The sequence below is a fragment of the Haliotis rufescens genome, unplaced genomic scaffold, assembly GCF_023055435.1.
Source record: "Haliotis rufescens isolate VD_foot unplaced genomic scaffold, xgHalRufe1.0.p SCAF_7, whole genome shotgun sequence".
In the NCBI taxonomy this organism is placed as follows: Eukaryota; Metazoa; Mollusca; class Gastropoda; order Lepetellida; family Haliotidae; genus Haliotis; species Haliotis rufescens.
The window spans coordinates 2167637-2181785 of record NW_025964361.1 but is presented as its reverse complement, the minus strand read 5'-3'; the positions used below and the strand labels follow the sequence as shown (position 1 = coordinate 2181785).

The 14149-nt window shown below is 40.3% G+C and overlaps 1 protein-coding gene across 1 annotated transcript in view; it reads right to left on the bottom strand.

The window, feature by feature from the left end:
• Positions 1-14149, bottom strand: part of LOC124139624 (glycine receptor subunit alpha-2-like) — a 42818-nt gene that overhangs the window by 7791 nt on the left and 20878 nt on the right. Inside the window, exons 2-5 of the mRNA XM_048388112.1 lie at positions 5956-6050; positions 3770-3837; positions 2612-2832; positions 181-263 (exon numbers count right to left, since the gene is read on the bottom strand). Of these exons, the coding sequence (XP_048244069.1) occupies positions 181-263; positions 2612-2832; positions 3770-3837; positions 5956-6050 (467 nt within the window). The remainder of the gene's footprint in view (positions 1-180; positions 264-2611; positions 2833-3769; positions 3838-5955; positions 6051-14149) is intronic.

The following is a 14149-nucleotide window of genomic DNA, read 5'->3' as shown; positions in this document are numbered from 1 at the left end:
TTTACAAGAAAGTACCCAAAAAATATCCTCAGCGGGTCTATATCTTCACGGTACTGATACCAGGAACACCACATGCATCCATTCTTCATACATGCACATACTACATTCATGTGACATTTGGTATTATGCATTTTTGTAAGTCTATGAGAATAATTACACGACTATATATAATATTCTTACAACTTTCCATCCTGATTTCACAAGTTTGTTCATCCATTGGAAACTTCCTTAGATTCATCACACAGTGAAATTCCACAGAAATCCTGGAACAGATTATTAAAAAAGGTCAAACCGAGGGTATGGCGTTAATCATTTACTGGGCAGACATGTGTATACATTAATGTGTCTTTCAAGGTCATATGATGAGAGACGCATATGTGCATGGCCGTAACATAAACTATTAATGTACAGTGTGTATTCATACGATGTAAGCCGTGGTGATTCCGGGTTGGAATATGCAGGAGGTAAGAGACGACCAAATGGATCGGGAGGTCAGGCCCATTGACTTGGTTGATGCATGTCATCATGCAATGAAGGCGTGGATCGTTGCTAAAAAAGCAATCACTTGATTGTCTGGTCCAGACTGGGTTATTTACAGACCGTCGTCATACAGCTGGAATACTGGAGTGTGGCGTTAAGCAACAAACAAATAATTATGAAATAACTACTATAATTATGCTGTACATGGCCAGCAACACCTTGCAGGATAATAACCCGCCAACGCTTCATTGTGATAACAAGCTGACACAAATTACAGAATATATATCTATACTGCGTGCGTAATTGGATTCAATTTGTTACTATCGATACTAAACCAATGAAGACACAAATACAGTCCGAGACAAAAGTATCAACCTATCCGGATTCCTGCTAATTCAACTTTGGATTCTTACATTCTCTTTACAAATAAAAGTGACACAACCCTTTCCATATCCATTAGAAATCTCTGCAATTACAGAGTCGATTGTACAATTCCGACCATATCATGAGCATGTGTGTATGAATCACTATGAAAAAGGGATACCAGGTGTTCGCGTAAAGGTGAGCGTATCCTGCTCCACCGGTGGCACTCGTCACAAACGTATGCAAATACACGTCGATTGTTCACCTGAAGAAAACGGGAACATATAGTACAAATCGAAATAGGGAATTGCATCGGACATCATTTTTGTCACTGATGCGTCCAATTTTGAAATGTCCTCCACATGTTTTTAAAAGCTTTACTGAGACCTTGAATGCTGCAACCTTGATCAAACAACTTCTGAGCAAGAGTTGTAACCACGTGTGACTTAGTGCAAAGGTATTCAGCCATGAAGTGAAATACAAACAGAACGAATTAATAGTTTCTTTGGTGTTTTTTGGTTTCTAACCACACAATGCAATTTTCCAGCTATATGAGAGAGGCCTGTAAATAACTGCATCTTATAATGGGACATACAGTAAACTACGGTTATAACGAACTCAAGAGTCCACTAATTTTATTTGGTTATAAAACGGTAGTTCGGTATAAGCATATGTACAGCATAGATACAGCAGTGGCGTGGACATAAAAATAAGTTCGTTATATCCGTCAGTTCGTTAAAAGCGTGTTCGTTATAAACGTAGTTCACTGTACTTATGTTGTAGAGTAAGGGCAAATGAGCATGATATGGCACGCATGGAAGTATATACTAGGTATATACTACGACCAAGTTTTGAATATTTTGGGAGGTTTCAACCCCACAAACAAAATGCAGCTATAAAAACCTATATTCGCAGGAGAAACCCGTAGAATTGGTCTCTTGCTCCAGAAAGACACTGTCGATGGAATAAAACGCCGTTGAATGAACGTTAATGCTGTGTTCATTTGTGTGATAGTTTTGACATTGGAGTTGAATTCCACTATATCGTCATATGTAAATTCTTCAATGAACAAAATTAAGGGACATGTACATCCCAAAACTCTTTTAGAAAAGACCAAATATGTTACAACTCCAGCAATTATTTAAATGCCAGAAGATCTCTGTCCAACAGAAACTATGTACATTTGTTAACATTATAATGAAAATAGTAAAACTCCCGGTTAACCTCTGTCCGCCGCAATGTAAAAATACTATTTGTTCCTTCATGCCGATGCCTGAGAGAAAAAGAGTGCTGCACATGTTCTGTTCTGATAACGACATCTTCATCAGAGGACACACATTACACTTGGTCCGATATCTGATTAATCCGACATTCCGTGTAAACAACCAAATAGGTTCTTTGAAAACGCAAATTCGATTTTTTTGTGGTATTTGGCAAAATGGCCACAAATATCAACTGAAATTGTTCTGGGTATTTAGGCATGAGATAATCCAACACAGTAATGTCATCGGATGGGTTCGAATCTCATGTGATGTGTTTGGAGATGGACACATCTTTTCTGATTTGGAGTTAAATTGTATTTTGCGCGTCCATTGTATTTGTGTAATGGAAAATCCAATTTCACCAAATCCGTTTCATCTCGTGTAGGTTTCAACAGAGCTCTACAAAGTCCTGCCCTACAAACACCACTCTAACATGATTTTAACATGAACCAAAATGTGGCTATGGACATTTTTTCAACTAAAATATAGTTAATGTCTGAAAGTACCTCTGACTGTAAAACACCCTTCCTTCAGGGGACAGGCGTAGTAATACGTTTGGTGTGGTAATGTCATGGCGCAGCTCTGTCTCTGACTGGGGAAAGAATATGTCCGGCACCCATATCATTGACAGCTTCTTGTAGCTTAGCACGATGCTGGTGTTTAATTCGTTGTACTTGAGGCGGGAGTCTAACCACTCCTGCCGGAGGTAGAAGCTGGCGCCGAATTTCTGGAAGTGAGTTAGTGATATTTGACATACCGCCTATTATTATGTAAGTGTCAAGTCACAGTGGAAATGGACAAGTGAAAATCCTGGTTAGAATAGGTCTTCAGCAATAGTTCTTCATGCTTAACGTAAGAGGCGACTATATATGTTTGTCTTAAGAGGCGACTAACCGGATCGGGTGGTCAGGTTCTCTGACTTGTTTAATGCATGTCATCGTATCCCAATTTCGTGGATCGATGCTCATGATGTCAATTAATGGATTGTTTGGTCCACACTCGATTATTTACAGACCGCTGTCATATAGCTGGAATATTGCTGGATGCGGCGTTAAACAACAAAAAAGACAGTTGAAACACCATCACGTTTTGCCCAAATTGGGATCGTGAGTGAGTGGGTGTTTCAGTTATATCACGGCGTGTCAGCTTCATCCGGGGGATGCCCGAAAAGGATGCAGACGTTTACTGTGACAATCACCAGCACGGGTATGATGCTGGACAATAAAGTATCACCATGGAGGCGAATTTTGTATTCAGAACCTGAGATTCCGATTCAGCTGAGCGTGAAACACAAGGAGGTGTGGCTTTGTAAACCAGTCGTTCATCCAAGCCTCCTTGTTGGGAATCGAACTGGGAACAAGTTTTCAAAAAGGCTAGGTCAAAGTGACTCTCCCTGTCTCAGTCACCTTATAGCACTTACGATAGAAGCATTAATAAACTACTATGACATGATATTACTTGAATGCATATCATATGTTAGTTGATCCCAAGAAAAGGTCATGATCAATCTGATGTATTACATACACACTCTAACATGCATGCCACTTTTACTGAGGCCCATTTATTGCATAACACAACAATCATTTGTTTGCACATTTATGCAGACAGGAGACGGTTTAATCTCAGGAGTATGAATTGAATTGACTATTTACAACAGCACTCACCATGTCTCTGTCATTAACAGGGCCTAGCGCATTAAGAGCAATATCTATGGACACCATTGTAGCTGATGCTGGAAAGAAATAGAAAATTAACCTTTTTGTATGAGGCGTTGTTATGTTCCAATTATGAAATATAAATGCACGTATGGCTGTTTTACTTTAAAAACACTAGGCATGATGAAGTAAATCCTGGATATCGATCACCATTACACAACTAGGAACACCTTTCATCCCTTTCAATGCTCTGAAGTGTGAATAAACTCTCCAGTGAAACAGTAAATTGATCAGGTAAATTACAATATCGCTGAGAGGAAGAGCTATTTTTCAAAGCTTCGAGAGAACATGGGATAAACGCCACATGACAAAGTCTATATGGAAATGTGGATTGTTTGGGGTCTGGTTGGATCATTGCACTTTTTTGCACTGCATTGCTTTTCGGAAGAGTCCTGGTGCCATATGTAAAAATATTGTAATCTCCTCTTTAAGAGATAAAAAGCCAGGACATTTTATTCCTACGCAGTACTTTCTGTTTTCTACATGGGTCTCTTGTGGTAGAGCATCCGCCCGGAGAGCGGAAGGTCCGGGGTTTGATTCCCGGCAGCGTCATAGCAAAAGACGTTAAAAGATTGTACTTGTTGCTACCCTGTCTGGCGCTCGGCATTAAGGGGCTAAAACAAGGACTGGTCAGTATTTTGGGTCTGAGTGGGGTATGCATGATAAACTGCGGCATGGTATCTCAGTGGGCTAGCACTATAAATCGGCATACGTCCGGACTAGAACACCTATCCCCTGCGAAGCACTTTTTATCTCCTACGTGGGACTTTCTATCTCTTACATGGGACTTTCTGTCTCCTGTGAAGCACCTTTTATCTCCTACGTGGTACTCTTTATCTCCTATTTGATACTTTCTATCTCCTACGTGGGACTTTCGATCTCCTACGTATGACTTTTTTTCTCCTACTCGGGACTTTCTATCTCCTACGTGGGACTTTCTATCTCCTACATAGGACTTTCTATCGCCCGTGAAGCACTCTTTATCTCCTACGTGGTACTCTCTATCTCCTACTTGATACTTTCTTTCTCCTGGGACTTTCTTTCTCCTACGTGGGACGTTTTATCCCCTGCGTGGGACTTTCTATCTCCTACGTGGGACTTTCTATCTCCTACGTGGGATTTTCTATCTCCTTCGTGGGACGTTTTATCTCCTGCGTGGGACTTTCTATCTCCTACGTGGGATTTTCTATCTCCTACGTGGGATTTTCTATCTCCTTCGTGGGACGTTTTATCTCCTGCGTGGGACTTTCTATCTCCTACGTGGTACTTTCTATCGCCTACGTGGTACTTTCTATCGCCTACGTGGTACTTTCTATCTCCTACGTGGGATTTTCTATCTGCTTCGTGGGATTTTCTATCTGCTTCGTGGGACGTTTTATCCCCTGCGTGGGACCTTTAATTAACTGTGGGGGGGGGGGGGGGGGGGGGGGGGGGTTATTTGGGGGATTGTGGGGGGGGCGGTGTGAGTGTGTGGGGGAGGGGGTGGGGGGGTAGGTGTTGTAAATATCAGATGCACATTCATACAAAGATATTTCTCTCCATCATCCTGACTTACTGGTACTTTCTATCGCCCACGTGGTACTTTCTATCGCCTACGTGGTACTTTCTATCTCCTACGTGGGACTTTCTATCGCCTACGTGGTACTTTCTATCTCCTACGTGGGACTTTTTATGTCCGTGGGATTTTCTATCTGCTTCGTGGGACGTTTTATCCCCTGCGTGGTACCTTTAATTAACTGGGGGGGGGGGGTTATTTGGGGGATTGTGTGGGGGGCGGTGTGAGTGTGTGGGGGTGGGGGTGGGGGAGTAGGTGTTGTAAATATCAGATGCACATTCATACAAAGATATTTCTCTCCATCATCCTGACTTACTGGTACTTTCTATCGCCCACGTGGTACTTTCTATCTCCTACGTGGGACTTTTTATGTCCGTGGGATTTTCTATCTGCTTCGTGGGACGTTTTATCCCCTGCGTGGTACCTTTAATTAACTGGGGGGGGGGGGGGGGGGGGGCGTTATTTGGGGGATTGTGTGGGGGGCGGTGTGAGTGTGTGGGGGTGGGGGTGGGGGAGTAGGTGTTGTAAATATCAGATGCACATTCATACAAAGATATTTCTCTCCATCATCCTGACTTACTGCTGGGCCGAATGCTGGAGTCATACTTCCCTCCTTCCAAGAGATTGTCGATCAGCAGTTTCACGGAGGCTTCCACAGTATCATTGTCACATTTTCTGGAAAAGCAAAACGGAGTGAATGAGTTTCACATTCTAAATGTCATTGTGTATTCGTAGCTTTCGGCCATTGGAGCGGTGCCAATTTACACTTGTCAGAGGGATACACAAAGTACGTGATCTAGACTAGCTGTTGGACTTTCATTTTTGTGGAAGCCTCGGTGGCTGAGTGGGTTAGATCGCTAAATTTGTGAGAGTGGGTTCGAATCCCGGATAGAATTGAATTACAAAATTGTTTTGTTGCAAAATCTCTACACTACACACCATCATCATGGAAAGGGGTGTACGCTAACTTACCTAGTTACATACAGGAAGGAACGTTATTATATCATCAGTGAAGAAAATCAAGCAATGGAGAAAGAAACCCAAACCAATTTGCTGCAGTATTCCAATACATCCGGTGAGGGCAATGAACCGTTTATACATACATAATACACTTTCGACATAGCAGTATCGAGAAGACTAAAATACATCTGGATCGTTAAAACTGAAAATGTTCCCGTCTGGACAAAAATACCAGGGCGTCTGCTTACAGAACTGATAGGGGCACTTTTGACGATGGCAATTTCAATTATTGTAAACATTTTATATCTGATAATACGAATAAATAACCCTTTATTCTTGTGTACATATGTTCAAGCACAATACAGGCACAGTGATAACCCAGTTCCTCCCTATGTCAAACGAAAGAAGTGGTACATGTACAAAATGCAACATAATGTTATTCTGTGTATTACTTCAATTTACATCCGGGTACAGAGTAGATCTTCAGCAACCCATGCTTGCAGTAAAAGGCGACTATGCTTGTCTAAAGAGGCGACTAACGGGTTCGAGTGGTCAGGCTCGCTGACTTGGTTGATGCATGTCACCGTATCCCAATTGCGTGGATCGATGCTCATGATGTCAATCACTGAATTGTCTGGTCGAGACTCGATTATTTACAGACTGTTGTTATATAGTGCAGCGTTAAACAACAACAAAAATAGTGAAAAAAACAAAGATGTATATTAATCAATATGCTAGTAATGATTACATTCAGGATGTATCCAGAAAACCGGCGTATTTTTAGGTGTAACCATTATAATTATCTGGGTTGTTTACGCCGACAATAAACTAAACAATATTTGTCGTAAGAAATAACATGAATTATTACTGTATTATTTCTTTGCAGAATGCACGTCTTATCTTTATCACGTTGTTGATAATCAACTGAATGTTCTGTACGTTGAACAAGGCGTAACTGTCTATTGTCCTGGCATATAGATCGAGAGAATTAACCATTGTTGCTGTTAATTAGTATTCGGTCGGTACTTAGCGTGACAGATCATTACAAAACATTTTGAAAACCAACCAAATATTCTTTCATGAAATATGGAGGATACAATCGATAAATACATGAATTATGAAGGCGTCATGCGATCAGCATTGAAATGGAATTAAAGGTTGCAATCAATAGTTAAAGGCTTGGCGGTAATTGAGGTCTCCACACATGAATATGTGATTGTACATTGGGTATGAGGAATATTTACATTGGGGGTGGAAGAACAGAGTTAACTAAGGTACCGTGCAAATAAATGCGACAAAAACCATTTCCATATTCATATGAAATCTCTGCTAAAAGCAGATTGAATTGCACGATTCCGACCATATCATGAGCATGTGTTTAACTAATCACTCAGTCTATTCAATTGTGATGATACTGCGTGTTCGGGAAAACGTGAGCTTAGCCTGCCACACCTTTAGCACCCGTCATATATACATGCAAAGGCAAGTCAATTGTTCACCTAAAAAAAACACGGGAAAACATTGTACAAGTCAAAATAAGGAATATCATAGGGACATCATTTTTATCACAGACTCGTTAAATTGGGAGATGTTTTCCTCAGTCTTCTATAAAACGCTTTGAAAACTTTCCTGAGGCTTTCAAGGCTGTAACCTTGATCAAACAACTGTTGAGTCATATGACAAAAAGTGATTTGTAATTTCATTTCAAATAAAACAATGACAGTGTAAATACACATGGCAGTAAACTTGCCCCAGGTGATTATATTTTTAAGTAACTGGTCTAGCGTAAACAAAGTAGCCATCAGATGTGGATTAGCTACATGCCTTGTAACAAGGGCCTGCTCTGTGTTGTCAGCCTGGGACAGAAACATCACTGTTCGAACATTTGAACCCAAACTCACGGACACCTACACTGTGAATAAAACCTAGTGAATACAACTAACGTAATCGGTACAGCGGCCAGAAGGTTAGTAAACAGCGAAATTACACAGCCAAAAAGTTTACGTTCCGTTTTCCGAATCTGGATTAGTGATTGACATTATTAGTATCGCAATAGCACACACACACACACACACACACACACACACACACACACACACACACACACACACACACACGCACACGCGCACGCGCACGCACACACACACACGCACGCACGCACGAACACACACACACACATTCACGAACACACACATACATGCACGAACACACACACACCACCCCAACACCCACACCTACACCCCTAGCCCCTCACACACACACACCCCTGACTCACACCCCACAACCCACAACCTACCCAACCCCCCCGAATTTTGACAATCTTTTGGGAAGGTTTCCGGAAGGTATCCCGGCCGGATTCAAAGTGGAAAGGCAACATGCACCGGAAAACGGAAACATACACTTTGTTTGCTGTGTTACTGTCCTGCTTGATGGATTGCACGGAAATGCTGAAGATGAGACAATATCACTTATAAAATTTATATAATTCAATTCGTCTGTACTTCACACATTGTAAAAAGCGTGTAAAGATTCTAAAAACATACAAGACATGTTCACGAATGTGTTTCAATCCTAACGGTATGCACTTTTGGTGTGCTCTATCCACATATGTTTAGCGTCTAAACAGCACCTGAACACAACATCCCCATTATCTAAACATGTTTATAAATTACACACCTTTGAAAATGTTAACTTTATAATTTAAACACCTTTGAACATGTTTATAATTTACACACCTTTGAAAATGTTTATAATTTACACACCTTTGAACATGCATATGTTTATAATTTACACACCTTTGAAAATGTTTATAATTTACACACCTTTGAAAATGTTTATAATTTACACACCTTTGAACATGTTTATAATTTAAACACTTTTGAACATGTTTATAATTTACACACCTTTGAAAATGTTTATAATTTACACACCTTTGAACATGTTTATAATTTAAACACTTTTGAACATGTTTTTAATTTAAACACCTTTGAACATGCTTAGAATTTAACCATGTTTAATATAGGGCATATCGTCAGGCTATTCGGCATAACACATGTACTACCAGGACTTACAACGAACTAATATTAACATAAACATGTACAAATAAACCAAGCTGATGGTAACGAGGAACATTGACGACAACAGTCTCCTAGTACAGAAGGTAGTGCGACGGACTACAAATAAACGGATTGCGAATTGCGAAAATAATACTTTTTTACTCATTCCGAGGTAGGGTCACTTTAAATTAAAGTCAATGAATACAAGAAACCGTTGTGTTCGAGCTCTTTCAGTGTAAATATGCTGCCTGTCCAGAGCAAATAAATAAAGTGACAAAACCCTTAAGATTCAATATCCAATAGAAATCTCTGCCTATCACGAGCATGTGTTTATGAATTACTATCAAATAGTAGGTATACCAGATGTTCGCGAAAAGGTGAGCGTATCCTGCCCCACCAGTGGCACCCGTCAATTGTTCACCTGAAAAAACATGGGAACATATGGTCCAAGCCAAAATGGAAACGCGGAATGAACGGTTTTTAATTAAACCCTGCCCACCACACGAAGAGACAGTTTTGTCAGATTTGCACATGCTAGGAAATGAACGGGTAATTCCATGTCCACAAGACCAACGCTTAATACACGTGCCATTTGGCAGCCAGTCTGGGTAGAAGAGCTGTTAAGCGTACACGTATGGGTATTACAAATGCAATATGATCGGACCATGTTGTCCATTGTTGACACATACTGGTCGTCTATCCGACCCTGTAATTCCCCTGAAGGAGGTTGCCTAGCAACGTGCTGAATACATGATCCCATAATACACCCTAAAGTCTTCAATGTATCATTGATTTTCTTATCAATCCACGACTGACATAAAAACATAATCATATGTATATTCCACTTCAAGAGACGGTTCCATATTTACTGGTAAAGTATCATGTTGTCACGAGATCTTTTTGGATTACAAACGTGTGCATTAAAATAAATGGGTTTGTCCTTTAAACAGTACACATCTGGTCAATATTAGATAAAGCTATTTCAATCGTTTTTGCAGATGAATATATTGAGCTTTGATCTCTATCATACAAGAATGAACACACCGAAACACAACGATGCGTTTAGTCAGGACTTTAAGTCATGCGCAAACAAACAGATGGTTGCTGTTGTCAAAAACATAGGAGGTCCTTATGAATACCGATGAAGCCGAGTGTTTGCATAACAGATGACATGATGGGATATTCGATCGCTTCGCATGTACTGTCTTTTGAGTTTATCATACTCAGGCTATTCCTCATTATAGCAGTTCACCAGTACGTCCCACTGCCACAGTTCTTTGCTGTATACGTTGACTACGATTACATCTGTTATTGCGTAGAAAAGAAACATTCCAATTATTTTTAAAGAAAATATCAATTTTCAAAAAAAAATATTGATTTGCGTTAGCTTTCAATGAACGTCCTTGGACGCACCTTATTGTCATAGGTGATTAAGTGCTCAGGCATTTAAAAAAAGCTATGCTAATGATAAAGAGATCGAATTGCGGAAAAAAGTATTTGTTTAAATAGACGTATTTGATGTAAGTCGACTAATTACATGTGCATTTGCTTCATGGAAATTAACTGGTCGGAAAATGTGATAATTGTCTTCGTGCAATCAAACGAGTCTATTTTACAGGGATGTTAATTTTATTGTTGATAATGAAAAGGTAGACAATGAAGCAATGTAAATAGTGTTCTAATTACATTCGACGTGCAACCGGACAATAGGTGTCAGTAAGTGAGGCACGTGTTCTGTGTTCTGCACAAGGGTCACAGATCAGAAGGGGGTGGGGGTGGGGGGGGGTGGGGGGTGGGGTGCTAGAGGTTCAATCCCATACAGCCTACATCCCTTTGCGCCTACATCCCAGTCTGCCTACAGTAATTACTGTAGGCATATTGGGAATTCAGTTTCCTTCCTATTTATGTAAATGGACTGAACCACTATTTTTTTACAAATCCCTGTATAAAATGTTATAAACTTGCAAACGCTGAGTTGAGGAATAAAATACTAAATACTAACAACAAAATAATACATATGATTGTATAAACTTTAATAAACGTATTTTCTTTAAGAGATCAATGCAATTCGCATTAGACTGAGTATATACTTATTACTGTATAAACAACAACAAAATAATATAGAACCAATCATAACAATTAACTATTTTTAAGATAAATGCAATTTATGTTTGAATCCATTGTTGTTCAAACAAGCCAGATCTTAAGCTGAGTAGATATGTCAATATGTCCGAATAAACTTGAACATTAGACTTTGTAAAATATGTCAGTGTATATCTGTTCCTTTATTTTAATCCCATCACATAGAAAAGTATAAAATTAGATTTTGGCAAGTCACTGTGGTTAAACCGTTTTATCGTCACGCCGAAGACCCAGGTTCGTTTCCCCACTTTGGTACAATGTGTGAAGACCATTTCTGGTGTCCCGCCGTGATATTGCTTGGGTATTGCTAAAGAGGCGAAAACATATATACTGACTCACTCACAGATCAGGAATAGTTAAGCAAAGTTTGGTCGAGAAACATGTAGGTGCATGGGGGACCATACTTGACTACTGAGTGTATCTAGGGTTTCGATACTGCCCCACACTGAAACACAGGTCACGTGTGGTGTCTCTGTTCACCCAGCAGCAAATGGGTACCCGGTAGGATGTGATAGTAACGTAGCTGTAACCCTCATACGACACCTTGGTTTCTATACTCCCCAGGGGGTTGGGAAAGGAATTAAAGTGCATAGTAATGCAAAGACTGGGGTAATAATGATGGAGCGACATTAGCCGTCACTTGGTAGATGAAATCTGAAGCATTATTAATGGACTAGTTAACGAATGTAACTGTCTGATTTGTCAGTCGTCGTCTTGTAACAAAACAGACAAATCGGATAGGCGACCTATACGGAGATCACGACGTCATAATGTTTCATCTGACGTCTCTTAACATCAGAGGAATACTCACGTCACTGTTCGTATGGTTAAAGGAAAGGGTGGGGGTGAAGTAGATTCCTTTAATCAGTGTTTCTGTTCTACCACGGTTTGTCATTCCCAAGGATCGTAGGCATTTACTATTTAAATACACCCGTGAAGACCCGGGTTAGAAGCAGTCGTGTGGTAAAATCGGGTAACGGGATCGGGTGGTCAGGCTTGCTGACTTAGTTGATACATGTCATCGTAGCCTTATTGCGTGGATCGATGCTCATGATGTTAATCATTGGATTGTCTGGTCCAGACACGATTATTTACAGACATATAGCTGGAAAAAATAGCCGAGTGCGGCGTTAAACAAGAAACAAAGAAACAAACAGAAATATCATTTAATTGAGCCCGGAAACCATGAGCCCAAGGATCATAATCTGAGAAGATCTGGTATTTTGGACCTACAAACTGCCGATTCTGGTCTGGCTAAGGTACGTAACTCTGCAGTTGGTATTGCGCTTCTAAATACATGGGACCACTCTCACACATGATACAGAGTACAACCTCGATAGCAACTCTCAGTCAAAAACGCTGTGTTGAAGTTGAAGGGCTCTACATAAAAACTTCGAGTTATCCTAGGTTCGACACAACCGAAAATTATGAATGAAGAAGGAATACGCAAGCACCATGCTTTTACTTCGAGACAACGGTTATTTCGACACATCATAGTTCGACACAACGGTGTTTGTATAAACAGTTTATATCCACATCCGAGCAAGTACATACATGTGCATAATGTTGTTTGTTGTTTAACGCCACACTCAGCAATATTCAATATTAATGACAGAGGTATGTACATAATAGAGTATGGACCAGACAAACTAGTGATTAATGTTATGAGCAACATTAAAACGTCCCCGCCAGGGAATAATAAGTCTCGAAACAGATCCCATTAGGTGTGTATGGTAAAATATGGAGAAAACATTATGTGAATGGATCCAGGTGTTCGCGTTAAGGTTGAGCATGTCCTATATCAGTAGCACCTGCCATTCATACAATTGTTAATTTGTATTTAAAAATGTTTGTTTGATGCCTAATAGCATAGCGGGACTCCTGCCATACCACGGCGACGTATAAACAACGGAACTCTGACACTCCATGCACACAACAGCACATTTACTGATGACCCGTAAAGATCCGGGGTAGAATAGATCTTCAGTAACCCATGCTTGCCGTAAAAGGCGACTATGCTTGTCGTAAGAGGCGACTAACGGGATCGGGTGGTCAGGCCCGCTGACTTGGTTGATGCATGTCATCGTATTCCAATTGCGTGGATCGATGCTCATGATGTCAATCACTGAAGTGTCTGGTCCAGATTCGATTATTTACAGACCGCCGTCATTTAGCTGGTATATTGCTGAGAGCTGCGTTAAACAACAAGCAAACAAGCAAACAAGCAAACAAGCAAACAAACAAACACATTTACTGATATTGTTGAAACTAAAAACGATATGTTCATTTTTAATGACGTTGGGTTACGATAACACTCAACAAAGTCACTGATCCACAAAGTCGACTTGTGTAATCGTGTATAGCCTACTCGGGATCTATTGTAGCCCGGAATCAACGGGTAATGTATAGTACAGTATATTTTACAACGATATCAAAAACAAATGTCATATAGTCTCTTAGCAATCCCGCCTCGTCTACCTGTCAAAACAATACCATATGATAAATGATTCCGTTTTTCGACACAGAGCACCGGACCATTACTTATTCAGTACTGCATATTGAAGTACTTGACAAGCGCGTTATGAATAAACCCATCACTACCTGATTGCTGATTGA